Below are 17914 nucleotides of genomic sequence, written 5' to 3'. Positions count from 1 at the left end.
CCCCCCGCCCAATCCAATACCGCTCCCGCGGCCCCCGCCCGCTGCGGTGCCCCCCGCCCGCTGCCGCTCCGCTCACGATGCCGATCGCGCCCCCCTGAGCTCGGCCCCGGTCCCGGTGCCGCTCCACTCACGATGCCGACCCCCCCCATCCCGGTGCCGGTCCACGCACGATGCCGGTGCCCCCCCTCCGAGCTCGGTACCGGTCCCCCGCCCGCTGCCGCTCCACTCACGATACCTATCCCCCCACACCCCGGTGCCCCCAGCCCGCTGCCGCTCCACGCACGATGCCGGTGCCCTTCACCCGCTGCCGCTCCACGCACGATACCGATCACCGCCCCCCAGCCCATTGCCCGTGTCCCCCCCGCCCGCTGCCGGTCCACGCATGATGCCTACCCCCCACCCCCTACCCCCCCCCCGCCGCCTACCGATGGCCCCCCGGCCCCCCGCGCCCCCCCGGCACTCACCAGCGCGGCGCGGGCGTTGAGCAGCAGCAGCAGCGGCAGCAGCACCGCGAGGCTCCGCAGCCCCCGGGGCGCCGGCGGCGGCACCTCCCCGGGCATCTTCCTGCCGCAAGGACGCTGGCGGCGGCGGCGGCTGCAGCGGCGGGAGGCGGCGGCGGGGGCGGGGAACGGCCTTTGTTGCCGCCGCCCGCGGGAGGCGGTGTGGGTGCGGGCCGCCGCGCCGCCCTCCCCGCCGCGTCCCCCCCGCGCCGCCCTGCAGGAAGCACCGGCCCCCCCCCGCCTTGGACCGGCCCCGCCACCCGGAGGGTGTGGGGTGGTGGTGGGGTGCACTGGGGTAGGGAATGGATTGGGGTAAACTGTGTGGGGGCGGGGGTTGGGGAGATAGGGTAGCTGGGGCAGATGGGGGGGCTCTGGGGTAGATATAATGGGGGAGCTGGGGGCAGATTCGGAACCCAAAGGTAAATACCAGGGAGATCGGCAGCAGACTAGGGGGAGCTGGGGCAGAGTGGGGGGTCCCAGGGGGAGATGGGGCAGACTGGGAAGTCCCGGGGGGAGATGGGGGGGAGATGGGGCAGATTGTGGAGGTCTCCAGGGGAGCTAGAGCAGATTGGGGGGTCCCGGGGGGAGATGGGGGGAGCTGGGGCAGACTGGGCAGTCCCACGGGGAGGTGGGGGCGAGCTGGGGCAGATTGGGGTGTCCCGAAGGTAGATGGGTGGAGCTGGGGCAGATTGGGCATGTCTCAGGGGGAGCTAGAGCAGATTGGGAGGGTCCCAGCGGGAGATGGGGCAGACTGGGTGGTCCTGGTGGGAGCTGGGGCAGATTGGGGAGTCCTGAAGGTAGATGGGTGGAGCTGGGGCAGACTGGGGGGTCCCAGGGGGAGATGGGAGGAGCTGGGGCAGACTGGGAGGACCTAAGGGGAGACTGGGGAGTCCCAGGGGGAGGCGGGGGGTCCTGGGGCAGACAAGGTCACCTCAGGATAGATGGGGGAGAGGCACCAGGGCAGATGGAGGCCCTGGGATCTGCCTCCAGGAAGGGACCCCCACTCTGCCCACTCCCTCCGTGGGACACTTGGTCACCCCTGGGTGGGTGCTGGGGCCAGGGCCACCCCCAGGCTACAACCCGGGAGGGGGAACCCCCCCGGGCAGGGCCGGAACTTGCCCTCAGCACAAAAAAAAGGGGGCAACAATGGGCTAAGAGGACAGGGTGGTCCCCGGTCGTGACAGTGGCTTCCAGGGGACTGCCAGGTCACCTAGTGGTGGCTTTGCTCCGAACTGGGGGATTCGGTCACCCTGCTGGGCCCGGGAGATGGTGGCTCTGGGTGAGATGGGATGAGCCGGGATGGGGCATCAGTGAGTCCTTCCTCACACACACGTGTAACTCCTCTGAATGGCGTTTGCATGCTTTCTCTGAAAAGCCTAAATATATACTCGCCTTCTCATAAAACCCCTCATGTGAATCCAAAATATACACGGGGAGCAGGCTGAGGGGGGAGCAGGGGTAGCAGCTGGGGCGGGGGCTTTGCCTTCCCAGCATCACCGGTTTAGGAGGGGAAATCGGCCAAATTCAGCTAAAAATGGAGATGCAGCCCCTGGCCTGGAGCACGTCCTGCGGCTGAGCATCCTCCCAGTGGGGCACTCGGGGCAGCCCTCCTCTTTGGGGGGTGCAACATCGCCGGAGGGGGTCTGCCCCGAGGTCCCCACCTGAGTCACTTCTCTCTGTTTTAATTGTGCTGTAATTAGAACGATCCAAGCTAACAATATTTTTTTTTAAGTGCGTTAGTATCATCAGCAAGAAGCTGGGGGGCAGAGCAAAACCCGAGGAAAGGCTTTGGGATGGGGCAGGGACCTGGGGAGGTTCCTGAGGCAAGGGGTATCCCTAGGCCGGAGGGTCCCTGGGGCAAAGGCGGGGTCCCTGGCAGGGGTGTCTCTGGGGCAGGGAGTCCCTGGGCAGGGGTCCCTGGACAAGGGGAGCGTGGAGCCGCGGGCCGGGGGCGCGTTGCTGGGGCTGCACCGCCCCGCCGTGGCCGCGGCCACCCCTGCAGCTCCGCCGCTGCCCCTGGATGGAGCCTGGAGGCAGAAGGCCCCGTAGGTCCCCACCAAGGAGTTGTCACCCGAGCGGTGGCCCCTGAGGAGCGACGGGGAGAGAGGTGCCCCCTACAAGCGAGTCGGGGTCCCGCGGGGGGAGCGGCCGCAGCCCGGCTGCCACCGCGTCCTTTTCTGCCCCACTGCGACCATGGTCCGCTTCTGTCGGGTCAGGGTGAGTGTGATGAACCCCAGCCGATGTGATGGACCCCACTGGTGTGATGGAATCCACTGATGTGCTGGACCCCTTCGCATGCCTCCTCCAGCAGCAGCCGACAGCCGTGCTCATGATTAAAAGCCCGCACAGACCGACATGGCTGTACCCTTCCCGGCAAGCCCCCGCCGTGCCCCCTCCCTGACCGCAGCAGGCCCAGCACCACCAGCCAGGGGACAGCTGCCCAGGCTCAGCCCCAGCCACGCTGGCCACATCTTTCCTCCCAGCTCAGGGACAGAGCAGGAGCCTGCGGGTCTGGGCAGGAGCTAAACCCATCCTTGACACCTTTGCTGCGCTGCCGTGGTGGGACAGATGCCCGGGTTAGGCACAGACCCATGAGTGTCTGCAGGAGGAAGCGGGGAGCCTGGGGAGACTGCCACGCTGCTCTCCACCTGAGATACACATGCTCAATGCTAATTAAATTAAACTTGAAATATACATATATATCCCTTGCTTTCACCACGTTGTGCCCCAAAACTACAGCCACGCTGCTGCCTGGCTGAGCTGCTCAGCACCAGGGTTTAAACAAAGCATTGAAGAGCTGTAAGGGCTGTAAGGGCTACAAGGGCTGTAAAAGCTGCAACAGCAGGAGCCCCAGAGGCTCTGGGATGTGGGACCCGAGTCCTCCTATACGCTCATGGCTTGGTGTGATGCCTGGCCCAGAGGCACAGGCTGGCTCCAAAACCAGGGCAAAAAAAGGTGTCAGAAAGCCCAAGTCAACTCTCCGCTACATTTAACAATGGGTGTGAAAACAGATTAAAACTGCTGCTGAGTTGCAGGGGTACAGGGTTTTGCTGAGGGGCAAGCAGAAGGAAACGGCAGCGTGGGAAGGATCAGTAATTTGATACATTCTCCAAAATCAAATGTTTTAATGCATTAAGACAAAAAACTAACTTCCTGCAAGACAGGAAGTTTCTACCCCTCCATCAATTTATCAGATGTCACCCTGTTTGCACAAATGCTCAGACTTCTCAGGATTTCCCAAATGACTCTGTCAATAACCTTCAGAAAAGGGTCTTTAAAACCAGGAGCCGCCAACCTGCACCGCAGGGACAGGGCAGGTCCTGTGCGCGGGCAAAGGGAGGAAAACTGGTGGGGAGAGGTGGCTGACTTGCTCCCCAAGCAAGGGTCCCAGCCAGAGCCCTGTTCAAGGGCACAGGGGATGTAACGTGCAGAACTTGAGTTTCTTAGTGACAGGGAATTCGACAATAAAGGACAGACACCACTCCGGCAGCAGAGACACTGGGGGCAGGGGTGGGACGTGACAAAGGCAAGCAGCACAGTCCAGCACCAGGCTCCCGTCCCATCACTTCTTGGGCAGGAGAGCTTGGGACTGGGGAAAAGTCTCCAAGGAAACACGCACTCAGCACTTGCTTTGCTTTTCTAGCAATTCTCCGTGAGCCAGGAAACATCACACCACCCAATATTGCTGGGACACCCCCACGCTGGCTGCTGGGTGCAGCTCCCCAGGCCCCTCAGACCGCCCTTCCTCCCCACACCCCAGAGCACGAAGAGGAGGAGGAGGATACAAATGGCTTCTGCACAACCACCAGCTCTGCAGAGCACCAGCCCAACCTGCGAAGAGGGGAGGAAGGTGAAAGCAGCAGAGGAAACCACCAGCAGAAGACAAGAGGTACCAGGGGACATTACTCCCGGCCCCTCTTGCCAAGTTGCTCTGCTTAAACTGAGCCAGAGATGCAGGGTGGCTGCCTACCTCCAACTTGTTGCCAGAGGATGGAGGCTGCAGGTGCTACGAGTTTGTGTGGGCTCTGAAGAGGTTTAGATGTGCTCAAAGAGGAGAGAAGGGGCAGAATCCAAAGAGCCAAAACGCCAGAGCCCATGAGGATGGTGGCAGTGAGAAGCAGTGACAGACAAGGGGTCACTCCACTCTTCATTTTCCACATCTATCTATTGTTGCTCAGAGCAGACACAGCTGCTCTCAGCCAACACGGGGAGGCTGCTCTTAAATAAAATAAAGAGGCAAAAAGATGTGGGGGTGGCACTCTGTCATGCTGGAAGCAAACACAAAGCCAGATTCCAAATTCTGTATTTTTCAAAATAAAGATCACACGTTGTTTAGAGACAATCTACACAAGAGTTACAAAAAATAGTCGCCCAGGCATAAGCATACACAGGTTTGTTAATTATACACATATGGTTACAAGTGTGCTTGCAAAAAAGTTCATTGGAAATATACACAAGGCTCTGTAAATGTACACCGCGTAGTGTTACAATTCTATATTCAAACAAGGAAAATTGACAGTATGTTACATTCACTTACAAGTAGACAAAATGCAAAATACAGTTCATCTTCTGTACAAAAAGGGAAGGTGATTCACACTTTACAAGGTGAAAAGGGACTCTGATTGTAAGGAAAACTAGGGGATCCTGTACTTTTGCACTTTTTGTTTCTTACTGTCACAAAATAAGCAAAACATTACTTTTTAAGAGTCAAAAAAACACTATTTTGAACTGAATAATTTTTGTATAACATTTAGAAAGGATTGCTACTGTTCAACTAGGTGACAAATAAAACCAAGCATATTTTTTTTTTTAAACATTAACTAGGCTGTATAAAGAGAACATTTCCTTCAAAAGAAAAAATTTACTTCTGGTTGAAATTACAATTTACAATATACAACACTATATGCTACGACCATAAAAGGTGTGAATATACACTGAAATGCACAGGTTTTGCTAATTTTTTTTCTTACCAAAAAACGGGTTTATGTCAATTCAAACTTCTCCACATTTACATTACAGAGGTTTACAAATGTACAATTGTACAGTCAGAAGTATGTTCCACTACTAGGGTACATTATAGATACAGATCAGACATCAAAACAAGAAAATACTACAAATTTTTATATATGTAAAGTCTACACCAAGTATACACTATATATTTATAGAAGCAAGACCAAAGCCGAGTTGGATTTTCTTTTTTTCCTCATGCTAAATAATCAAATTGTGTCTCTCAATGTTAACAGAACAAACAGAGTAGGCAGTAAACAAGTACACCCACCTCCCCACCCCCTCGCTTTAAAAACTTTCTGGGTGCATATGTTTTCCTCCCCAAAACCACAGCTAAGCTACCTCCTTTTGCATGTTAAACTGGAAAAAAAAGAAAAGGCAATTAAAAAGTTTCAAAAACTTAATTAATTCTTTAACTGAAGCTTTAGCAAGTTGATTTTTAAATATTTATAAACAGCGTTAAATGCATCGTTTGTGCCATTTAACTAAAATTCAAACTTCTTGCTGACTTTTGACTAAAAGGAGAAAAAAACAGGTATTTGCAAAAAGGTTGCCTGCAAGGCAGATGAATTAAAAATGGGGGGTTTTGTTTTCTTCAAACCAACCACCCTGAAAGTTTCCACATTTGGAATATAGATACAACAGTGAACAAAAATGTGGCCTTCCATGTACATTTGATACCTATGTACAAGTATTCTATACACCAGTAAAACAGCAGGGCAATTAGTTAATTAAAAAAAATAATTAGTACGTTATGCATAATAAAATTAAAGAAATTTACAAAGGCTTTTTTTTTTCCTCTTTTTAGCGGTTTAGCAACCATAAAATGTTTTCTAACTGTATACTGGAATATCGCTGGTTGCTGGTTGTAGATACCGGATGGCCAGTGAGCTCCTCCCCAGTGCGCTGCCTCAGATGATACCGTTCGGTGGCCCGCAAATGGGCCCCAGGTCCACCCCATTCTTCATGTAGTATTTCTCCAGCTTGGCCAAAATGTGTTTGCCATAGGTGTACTTGCGCAGCGTAGCAATGTGAGGCCGGATCTAGAGATAAAAGAAGAGTGGGTGAAGCTTCGGAACCTGAGTTACAGCCACGTCAATCCTGAGCGAGCTCTGGGTGCCCCATGGCCAGAGGGGCTGGCCACCAGTGGGCAGCCAGGAGACCACAGAAATGCCATTTACTGTAATCACATCATTTACTGTGAATCAAGCTAATGTTCTGTAACTCATGGATGTTATTTTTAGGAGGAACTTCTGGTCAAGCAGGTGGCATCGTCTTGAGCCATATTACTGGAATCCAGCCGGATCTGAGTGTGTGGATGGATACAGGGCTTTGTCCCAAGAGAGGGAGCCAGAAAGACATGACCACTGGGGTGCTCAAGCTTCCCAAGGGTGCCTGATGCTCTGCCTCCAGCCCAGGGGCAAACACACTAAGGTAAAAAAGGCGTCAGAAGAGTCTAGTGGGGCTGAGCAGCTTTTGCTGAACACGAGCGGGGTCCTCTGCCTCCTTCCAGGCTACAGGCTGAGCTTCAGAGCTGCTACAAGCCTGGAAGAGCTGCTGGTAGGAATTTCAGCAGCACAGCTGAAAGAGCTACTGGGAGAGGCAAGCAGCATTAATTCTTGATTAATTTCTGAACCTGACAGTTAAAATGCTTATTTTAAGCAGGGAAGAGGTCTATGGAAGCAAACTTCACCCGCTCACACTGTTGCAGAGTATAAGTCACTTTCAATGGCACTGTCATTACTGTAGCCAGAGTAAAACCACCTCTACTGCCAGAGCACCTGAACAAGGAAAGCTGTTTGCATTGTACCATTATGCTGCTGAAGTTCTCCTGGACAGTTTCAGAGGAATGAGACATAAAAGCAACTCCTTTTAATTGCTAGATGAGAAATATCCCACACCAACAGCACATTCCTGTAATAACACAATTACGATGGACTCCCTACAAGCTGCAAACAGGGTGAGAAAACAGCCAGCACGTGGTGTACCACACTCCCTGCTCCCGCCATGGATACACCACCATTACTCGCCTGCACCAAGACTGACCATAAAACTGCCATGGGAAATCCATCCCAAACTCATCCTATTTCATCAGCTCAGCCTCTAGCCGTTCAAATTCCTATTTCACTTCAAGGACCCCTCTTGTAATAATCATAAATTTATGTCTTGGCCCTCCACACATCCCATTTCCATTCCCAAGCCCACCTCCAAGACTGCTGCTCTGAGGTTAAGCAGAAGTAAAGCTTCCCAGGTCCAACAGTTTGCTCTTTGTTTGTCTCCATTTCCAAGATCTTTTTTTAACTAATAGAACTGTTTAAATTACTTTTCAGTATTATTTTTTTTTCAATAAAAGTGCTGTCTTTAACAATAACACGAACTGCTTGTTTGTACTAATAGCAATTTTCACAGTCCAAAAGCAACAGTCAATACACTCAATTTTCCCAGGCTTTCACTCAGCTTGATAGCATAGCTGAAATCTTCATCTTCACTCAGTCCTATTTAAGCTGTCATCCCAGTTCTATTTTTGACAGCCACACTGATAATCTAATTATCATTTTATTCAAAAGACTTTGCTTGACAGGAAAAAGAACAAGTCAGTAGAGATCATTTGGGTGGGATATTTTTCAGTATACAAATCTCTCTATATACAGATTAGCAAAATCCACAGGTCATTCTGCTACAGTTAAACTGTGTATATCCCTTGCCATACATTTTTATTTAATTATATTCATCATTTCTTTTGCACCAGTACAGATTTTGATTTAAAAGAACTACTCTGAATGATTCCTAAACCTAAGAATTAACCTCCCTGAAGATTATTTCAGCTGCATTTATGTTGTTTATATACCAGTTGACTGCCCTGTGTGGCTAAAAATCAGCTCCCTTACACAGATAATACCCACTTCTTTTTACAGAAAAATGGCTCGGTCCATTTTACTCAGGGTTTCTTAAATACACTTGATTTCATTGGGATTTGAATACCTGACACTCCTCTCAGTTCCTCTTAGTAAATACAGGTTTTTCCAAGATAGTGTTAGTATTTTATTTCTAGTAAGAAAGTACCAGCTGTTTTTCACAGAGTAACAGACCCTAAAACATGTGACTGAAGAAAATAATCTCAGTTCTACTACACATTTAAAAGCCTATTTTTTTTCCCCATTCATTACAAGTATGAAGACCCACAAATGTGACCTTTAAAAGCAGGAAAATGAAGACGTCACCTGATTTTTACAGCTTCCTGCCCTTGGGGGGGCAGCAGGCACATAGCCTTGGGAGGTAGGACTGGCAGTAATGCATTATTTAATTCCAAAATGTCTTTCTTTTTGACAAATAATTAAGTCCTGAAACTGTTACGCATTTAAACACCACAGCATAATGCTAACTGTGGAAATCTCTCATCAAAACCGCACTCAAAACTGAGAAATAGAGAATCTGATGAATGGCTGCAGGCTCAGGTGCTACAGCAACGCGCCCCGTCAGTGCAGCATTACCAGCCAACCCGCCTGTCCCCATCAGGGCTACAGAGCAGGGACGTGAAGCGACAAGACAGCATGGGCAGCCCTCAGAAACGCAACCCGCAGGTCCGCCAAGGTCTGGCTCGGCTCCACTGAGCGCATAGAATTGCTCTCATCAGTGAACGCAGTTCTCAGTGAGGGCAAGTGTGTCGTCATTGCCAGACCTTCAGAGGACCCTTGCAAGGCACCAACCCATGGCACTGGCTGCAGTAAGTCTTGGCATTTTCCAGCAGTATTTGCTATACCACAAGCGTGGAACTAGGTTAATAGGTCAAAAAGATTGCTAGAAGCAACCAGCTAGTTTTAAGTCCAAATGGCACCTTGTTATTTCACACTGTCATATTTCAGCTACTACTGAAACACACAACTTTGAAATACCTCTGTCGTTAGGAAATTCTAATGGCAAAAGCAATCATCTCAGTCTTATTTTCTCTCTGCAACCAGTGTGGCAGTGACAAGCCTTACATCCTTATCAATCGATGGCAGCTGCTTACCTTGTGCATGACAATCTTCCGCTGAGCTGGTTCTGCCACATCGATCATCTTCTGTACCACATAGTTGGCGTACTGATCTTTCATCATGGTGTATAAGGCACTGTGAGGGCCATCATTCATAGTGCACACCTCATCAATCAACATGGCACGTTCCGTACGGGAGGCGTGAGTAACACATTTCTCCACCACATTGCTGTAACAATAAAGGGACAACCTGTGAGTGTGCAACATCTCTGCTGGGCTTTTCATTCCATCCCAGGGAGCTCTCTTACACTTCTAGCAAGGGCAGACCATCTGGGAGAGACACGTGCTGGCACATAAGTTCAGCAACATGAAAAAGATGAGCAGTCCAAGGCACTTGGGATCTGAGTGGGAATTTGGAGGACCAGCTCAGGTTTTATTTCACCCAAATTTGTGTAACTCTATGATGATGTTGTATTTGAGATCAGCATCTGTTCTCCTGGTGTGGCCATTAGAGAAGCAGAGAGTTGTTCTTCCGTTGGTTTTCTCAGTACTGGAGCTTGACGGGAACAGAGGTCCAAGGTTATAATAGGGAAATGCTTACCTAGGTACAAAAGATTTTAGCAAAGGCAGAGAACTTTCAGAATTCCTGCATCTATTACATGACTAGTCTCTGCTCTCCAGAAAGCCAAGTTAATAGGTTCATAGGATATATGAAAGGGGATTGAGAGTTCTGCTAGTCTTATTTTCTGCATCCCTGACTGCATCATAAAATCACCAAGTGGTTTGCCACAACCAGTGCTCAGCTTGGGACATCCTACATTAATTCACGCTCCATCTGGAAAGAAGTTTAGGAAAACAGAGTAAGGCAAGTCAGGTAGAAAGAATCTGAAATAACATTAAGACCACGTTCTTCTAATTCTTGTTAATGTTACACTTTCCTTGTGTCCATAAATACTAAAGCACTATTTTACTTATCAAAAGGGGGGAATATTGAGCCTTTTAAGAGCTCAGCCTTCATGTTCAAATGGCTAGAAACACACACAAAAGGAATTCATGGATGTGGAAAGTATTACTTTTTCTTGACATGGCCTAAGGTACTCTGATTTTGCTTCCACCCATGTGTAGCTCTGTAGCATGCGGACTAACAACCTTGGACTGCTGCAGCTTCCCTGAGAGGACATCATTATGCATATCTCAAAAAGGAGGGCAAGACTTAGCACATAAAAAGCCCCGATTCTTCCGTGAAAAGTGGGATGAAAAAGAATTGTTGCTATATTGACTTCCCAAATTCCCTTGTGGCTTGACAGCATCCCAGGGGCAGTGAAATGCTCTTACGGTGTTTATTATTCAAGGAATAGCGACCACTTAAAAAAACACCAAAGCAAAATAAAGAAAACACCACACACAAATTCTTGGTCAAGTTCAGGAACCTGGATTAGACCTACTCTTCCAGATCTTCACCCTCACTCCTAACAAGGAAAAGTTACCCTGCCAGTCACTCATCCCAGTTTATAAGCAGTTATAAATAGCACTCCATTGTTAAGCAAGAAGTTATTTTCACCTCTTTTCACCTACTTACACCCCACCCCTAACTATTCTGCAACTCTAGCATGTGCCCATGCTCCCACAGGGTGTGGAGACTTTAAAGAACAAATTCATACCTAGCAAATTTATGTTGACTCAACACAAGCACGTTTCCTCTAATTTCTGCTACAATCTTGCTCTTATCCTCAGGCCGACCGTGTTCTAGTACATGCTGGATAACATAGTTCCCATACTGATCCTGTTTGAGAGAAAGCAGAAGCGTGTGACAAAACACAGACAGGAACCATTAATATCAATCTAGTTCCCAATGTGCATTAAGATTTACAAACTTGAACTAAACACTAATTAAAACAGCTACTGTACAAATCACATAAATACTTTCTACTTCTACAAAAATGTGCGTTCTAGAGTTTTACCAGGAGGTAAAAATGCTACATCTTTGCACCAATTATAAAACTCAAACCAATGTCCTTCAACAGGGAATGTCAATACAAGAGGAAAGGCAGCCAGGAAGGGGGTGTGCATAAACCCAACACATTTTAGGAACCCCAACAACCTGGCACTTTCTTTTCCTGGAAGTAATCGGCTCTTCACATCAAATCCCTTTAGATCTTACTTGCACTGTAACTTCTGGAGTGAAAGCATTAAGACACACACCCACTCAAGATTCTTTTCAAAAAGGAAAGTAACTACAATTTTTGATACTGGCTGGATACTTGTACACAGTCAAAATAATGAGTGGTGATGCATTTCTTGCCTGATGCGTTCCTTCCCAGGAACGGAGTCCCTGTGTTCACCCGACCCCAGCAGCACTATAGCTGCAGTCCCAAATAGGCTGCTGGGAGCTTTCCTAATACAAACCAGTAATCAAGAAACATCTTGCACATTCTCCCTTCCCACGCTGACCTGAACAAGCTGCTCGGTGTGTTGGTGAAGTTCTTCCAAGATGGGAAGGGTCTGCTCAGGAAGACAGTGCTCGAGGATCCTCTGGATCACACGACAGCCATATGGATGTGTAGACAACGCAAAAACCTGTGTTCAACAAAGACAGGCAAGCACAGGCAGCAACACATCTGTTAGCCTTTGTGAACCCTAGAAATCTTCTGGAATTAGATGAACATGTGGTGGTTTTTCCTAGGCATGGTAGGTAATGGCAGCTCCAGATACATAAACTGAAACTGGAAACATCTGTTACCCACTGCCACAGCTCTAACTAGGTGATCACCGGCACATCACATCCCTACCTGTGCTTTAGCTTCCCCATTCATGAAACAGGAAAACAAATGGTAAAGCCTCTTGATTAATAAAAAGAGCTCTTTTACAACCAAGAATTATTATAAGCTGTGTTAAAAAACTATTTCAAAAGATTAAATCCAGCATATTGTTTGCCAGTTATGTATTTTAAAGCTATGCAGAAAATGGTATGAACCAGAAAGGTTAAAAATGCTCAGCAAGGGATTTTCCTCAACTATTTGGATTTCTTAAAAAGCCTTAACTGTGCTTAGGAGATGTGACAACAAAGAACCTTCTTTCTCATTTCTAATGGATTACCAAATCTGTTAGTAAGAACATGACACGTTTTATTATTGCTGTAGTTTTCTGTCTAAAGCACAAAGTCCTATTTGGTTGCTTAAAATTAACAAAAGTAGCAAATCCAAGCAGTGAAGTTAAATTGACATTCTACAAATTTTTAGTAATTATTGAGTAAGCTGCGCAGGAAAACAGGACTTGGAAGTGCAATTAACTGCAGAAAAACAGTCTTGAGGCAGTATGTTTTATCTTCCATATCAAAGTTCAGATGAAACTGAGATGGCTGGCCAAAGAAACATCAGTGCCATCAACCAAGTTCCCAGAGGTATTTCTGCCTTGCCTAACTCCCTAGTGGAAGGTCCAAAGCTAAACTCTTAACCAGTAAATCTGCTGAGCAAGTTTCTAGCTAGAATCCTCCTTGTTTTGACATAGTCAAGCAAGTCCCCACTTCCACAGCTGTTCCAGGAGCAGCTGAACTAATAAAGCCTGGTTCCTGCTATAATAGCCCCAGGCTATTCTCACACTCCTGTGGCAAAACCCTCAATACTTCAAAGTCCCCCACCAAAGCCAATTAAGTTAAAGTTAGAAAAGCCCAAACCAGCGCTTTTGTAATGGAAGACAAGCTGACTACAGGTAGAATAAAGAAGCCAGCTATGCAATTAATATCCAGGACACAAATTCAGGGGAGAATACCAGGAAAAAAACCAGGAGAACGAAGCACAAATAACTGCCCTTTTCTAGGTGAAAATCATTGTTTTCCCCATGTCTGAGACCCTTGGGAAACATCAGTCCTCTAAGCCATCCTTGCAGACAAGGATCATAATGAAAGTTTACTACACCCATCACAAAACTCTGCTCACCACCTTTACTATGAAGATGGATTAGTGAAAGACTTGTTTTCCCCTCCATCAGTCAAAAAATACTTGATGTTCCAGGAAAACATATTTTTTCAAGGATGCTTTACTGTGATATACCTGCACAAAAATGATAACAGAGACATGACCAAAGAGTTTCTAGGCTCCCTAATGTTGCTGCATAAACCTTTCAACTGATACTTTCTAAAATTTAAAATTCAAAATAGTTGAATAAATTACAGTCACTCTCATGCTATTCAAAGCAACATGTAAGAATACAAAGAATGAGAATCAGTATCTTGGTCAAGGACTTACCTGTCCCTTAAATGCATCAATGATAAACTGCAGGGACTGAGGCTGCACACATTCAATACACTTCTGCACCACATGATTACCGTTCTGGTCCTTCACGCACTTCAGGACGTGGCCATCCAACTCCCGTACCATCTCATTCTATTAAGAGGACAGAAAGACAAACAGAAAGCACCACCAGGATTCATGGCCGAAAAATGTAGTTTTCACTGCTAAATGTGGTCAAGAATATGAAAGGTATGAAGGATGCACCCGTGTCTTTCAAACTGGAAGTTTTCCCGTGGCCAAGTCCTGAGATAAAGCTGGCTGTGCTATAGAAACCACCAAGAAAAACACTGCTACAAAATGAAGATGAAGCACTCCTTTCATTGAATTTAAGTGTCCTCTTACAAATTAACTATCCAAATTTAAGAAATTTTACTGATCCACAACTTCACTGTGCACCCCCCATTTCCCCCTCTGCTCTCCTCGAAGAAACAGAAATGTAAAATGCCCAGACTTCACAAAGTTTTCAGGTGTCAGCTTTATATTTCTCTAAAATGGGGTCAGCATTGGGATAAGAACTTGCTAGTTCTTTTACACAGGGCACGGTAATACTGTATGATAATTAAGGAATCCGAGCTGATAAAAGTTTAGATATGACTAGTGTACCACGTGCAGACTAAAATCTTCACAAACAGAAAATAGAGAATGACAGTTTTGGGGAATTTAACCACACTACAAAACTGGATGCATTCGGTTTTGCAACTGATAGAAAAACAGCATTTCAGGAGCACAGAGAACTCAAACATACCATTCTGGAGGAAGATAATTAGCAGATCCTCAGACCAGCAGTGCTGGAGCTTGGGCACCACCCTGCTGACACACTAAGGCAACAGCTTAGCCCAGCCCAAAGGGAACGAGCATTCCTAAAGCCTCTTTCAGTTTTTTAATTTAATAACCTACATTGAGATTCCTGTATAACGATTCCCAACACCTTTATTAGCTAGCTTGCCTAGCTTATTTTTCATCTTAATTCATTGTTCCTAAAACCCTAGAGGAACTGCTTTATTCATGAGCTTTGAGTGGGACTCTGACTACCATCCACATCTTTCCAGTGCCAGGCCTGGCTCAACAGGAACTAGTTGCTCCTTGTACATCTCACTGCTGGAAAGCAGACTATTGGCCCACATATCAAAGCAGTGATATCTCAGCAAATATTAAAGGCAAAACTCTGGCACTGCTTCCTTCAAGGGATTTAAAAATGTCTTCTAGTTCACCATCATTCTCAGTTTCTCCTACATACATAATCTGATTTCAGGTAATTAACAGAGAACCAACACCATTACCAGTTAAGTGAAACAAGGAGATGACAACAAGACCCAAGAAGCATGTCACATACTTATCATGCACATCAAATGTAACAAACATGCCATAAACCAAAACAAAAAAACCACCAGCCACAAGAGGAACAGAAGGTCACCAAAAGGCAAGGAACAGTAAACATCAAGAAGAAAGTTAAAATTGAAACTTACAATTACCTGCTGGTCTGGGGGAATAAACTCAAGGGCCTTCTGGATCACCCTACAGCCGTACATCTGCAGAGCAAGGGACAGAACATGCCCACGGATACGTTCTGCCAAGGCTAACTTCTGTTCCAAGCTGCCAAACTGGGAAGATGAAAACCAGTAACTACAAGCACAAAACCCTCACGTGGCCAAGTGGCCCAGCAGCCCTCCCACGCTGTCACGCTAACACATTAAAGAAGAAACACTGTGCCTACTGCAAAGAAAACACCACACCTCAATGGATGTGAACAGGCACAAGCCAGACGCCTGTTCTGTTTCTGTCAGACATGCCTGACACATGCAAAACAAACTCAAGTCAAAGGTGCTGGAGCCACCGGGGTGACATGTGCCACTTCACTAATCTTTGACAGGGTTGATACAAGACTACTGGACAGAAGAACCCCCAAGGCTTGGTGGAGAAGGAACAGACCATTTTCGAGGGGAGATGGGTGCCTGCCTAACCTAACATGAAACACAACACCTTCTTCCAGCAGATGCTACTCACTGGAAATACTTCTCTTTATCCCTAAATACATGAATACTGACAGCTCATCACAGCATCCCTGAAGAGTCCTGTTGGACCTACATCTCCTGGATATGTTGCTATTTATTCCTACGCCTTTTGCATCTCAAAGCCAAGTGTCACTTCCTAGGTGAATCTTTACCAGTCCCACACCTCAGTCACCCCAACAGGAATGATGCAACTGCCTCCAGGGGGGAGGTGACATCAGTGTTGACAGATACTCACCATTTTATCTGAATAGCAGTGTTTCTATGGGCTTGTCCAATGCCTTAGGACAACAGGCATCTAATTAACGCTTGATGGGGAATGCAGACTTACCTCAAAGAACTTCTGGATGACGTAATTTCCAAATACATCGACCATCAGTTGGTAAGCTGCCTGGAGTATCTCGTTGAACACAAGCTGACGTTCTGCTGGGGTAGCACGCTCCAGTTTCAGCTGAATAAACCTGAAAAATACGGCTGGTGTGATGCCACTGGCACATACGCCCTCCCTCACCACATTTGTCAATACAAATCCTTTCAAAAGCCTCATATGCTAAACTCTTGCAAAACAAATCTTCAAAACACAGTTGCCCTATCCAGCAATCTGAAACCTCAAGGTGATCGAGCCATGAGGTCCATGGCCACACGTCATTGTCAGTACCCCAAAAAATCTCCTCATTCCAAGCAAAGCAGATCTCAGCAACGTCTTACATCCAGATGGCTCTTTAAAATGAGTTTAGCTATGCCAGTGGGACTAGCAAGCAAATTACAATGCAAGCAAGCTCCTCTGTAGAGGAGAAACTCCTGGTATCAGCATTTGTACCCAAGCAATGTTTAAAAAGAAGGGTCAGTGTTACACTACATGGCTTTTCACACCTCCTTTTCCTTGTTCTGCCTCTTTGCTTCAGGGTGTGATGCAAATTGCAAACAAGGCCAACTCAAAGAGCAGCTGTCCCAAAAGCTTCCCATAGCACAAGGTTTTTAATCCCACCTGGATCCATGCTGATCTTGGGAGAACTCCATGATGTGCCCAGCAATCTCCCTCAGCTGTAAGTTAGGGTACCGGTTATTGCGAAAGTCTTCAAGCAGCCTGCTTCGACCAGAGGGCATAACATCAGACATCCCATAGCGCAAGCGAGATGAAGGGAAGAGCGTACTGCTGGGACTGAAGAGGCTGGAGGCACTGCTTGCACTGCGATACTTGGCTTCAGCTCCAGGAGCAGCAGAGATGTAACGACCACTCCCATTTGTGAGTCCTCCTGCAAATCACAAAAACAAAGGTATGCCACCTGATGAAATCAAGTGGCCAGGGGGATTCATTTACAACCTGTGTGTGCCATTTTACTTCTAATTACTCCTTTCCCTCCAAGATGGGTTTCTGACACAGTTCAACTAGGACATACTCTCAACTATGCTAACTTAGCTGTCCCCCAAAAAATTTCAAAGGAGACGTGTTCAAGCATTCCTCTGCATGGCACTGTTGTATTAAGTTAGAAACAGCAACAGATTTCAGCAAAGAACAGACTAACAACTTCTATTTCTCACTCTGTGTCAAAACTGTCCCAACCGGACAAATGTCAATCCCACTACTTGCAACTTTTTGCTAACTTGCTACTTCTAACTACCTTATCCTCCATCATCAGGGTTTTTTTCCACCTATCCTGCTGTCATGTGAAGGAACGATTTAAAAGAAGTGTACTAGGGGTGGGGGACAGAATTAAGATGAAAATAGGCAAGAAAAAAACAGCAAGAAGCAAGTAGAAAGATTTGGGATATAAAAAGCAAATAACTATTAAATAAAAATCAATTAAACCCAATAAATAAATACTCTTAAAAATCTCATGCTTTCACAAATGCCCTAAAGATTTTCACCAACATTAAAGCAGCCGCTGAGTTAGGCGGTAAGTGTATGGGGAATAGGTAATGATTTATCACATAGTTAGCAAACTGCAAGCATTGACAGGCACCAACATAAACCTTCAAAAGCTGTTTCCCTGCCTGTAGGAAATGCTCCCCAGCTATGAGCACTCCTTCCCTTTCCTGCGGGCTCGGGATCCCTCTGCTGGCCACAGACCGCACGGTGCTTTCAGCCAGCACAGGGGTGTTTCCCAGGTGGGAGGGAAGAAGTCCTCCCTAGAA

General features: G+C 47.2%; 2 protein-coding genes and 1 long non-coding RNA gene across 18 annotated transcripts in view; 1 reads left to right on the top strand and 2 right to left on the bottom strand.

The window, feature by feature from the left end:
* Positions 1 to 641, bottom strand: part of SDC3 (syndecan 3) — a 46895-nt gene extending 46254 nt beyond the window's left edge. The window contains exon 1 of the mRNA XM_080378892.1: positions 465 to 641. Coding sequence (XP_080235018.1) covers positions 465 to 560 — 96 coding nt within the window. The 5' untranslated portion in view covers positions 561 to 641. The remainder of the gene's footprint in view (positions 1 to 464) is intronic.
* Positions 642 to 893: 252 nt separating this feature from the next.
* Positions 894 to 5884, top strand: LOC308061583. Its single transcript, XR_013927282.1, has 2 exons — positions 894 to 2717; positions 4144 to 5884. It is a non-coding gene; the product is annotated as an uncharacterized lncRNA (long non-coding RNA).
* The window catches only part of PUM1 (pumilio RNA binding family member 1), a 79060-nt gene continuing 66421 nt past the window's right edge, over positions 5276 to 17914 (bottom strand). For 13 of the 16 annotated variants that reach the window (XM_080381767.1, XM_080381775.1, XM_080381777.1 and 10 more), the window contains 8 exons: positions 16767 to 17034; positions 16110 to 16239; positions 15236 to 15370; positions 13725 to 13862; positions 11932 to 12057; positions 11142 to 11263; positions 9517 to 9709; positions 5276 to 6550 (listed from right to left, as the gene is read on the bottom strand). In XM_080381767.1, coding sequence (XP_080237893.1) covers positions 6419 to 6550; positions 9517 to 9709; positions 11142 to 11263; positions 11932 to 12057; positions 13725 to 13862; positions 15236 to 15370; positions 16110 to 16239; positions 16767 to 17034 — 1244 coding nt within the window. In that variant the 3' untranslated portion in view covers positions 5276 to 6418. The remainder of the gene's footprint in view (positions 6551 to 9516; positions 9710 to 11141; positions 11264 to 11931; positions 12058 to 13724; positions 13863 to 15235; positions 15371 to 16109; positions 16240 to 16766; positions 17035 to 17914) is intronic. The other 3 variants (XM_080381776.1, XM_080381768.1, XM_080381769.1) reach the window with 2 other exon arrangements.

This window comes from Falco punctatus (assembly GCF_963210335.1).
Source record: "Falco punctatus genome assembly, chromosome: 3".
NCBI classification, from domain to species: Eukaryota; Metazoa; Chordata; class Aves; order Falconiformes; family Falconidae; genus Falco; species Falco punctatus.
Note: the sequence above shows the minus strand (reverse complement) of the source record. Positions and strands in the feature narration are given on the sequence as shown.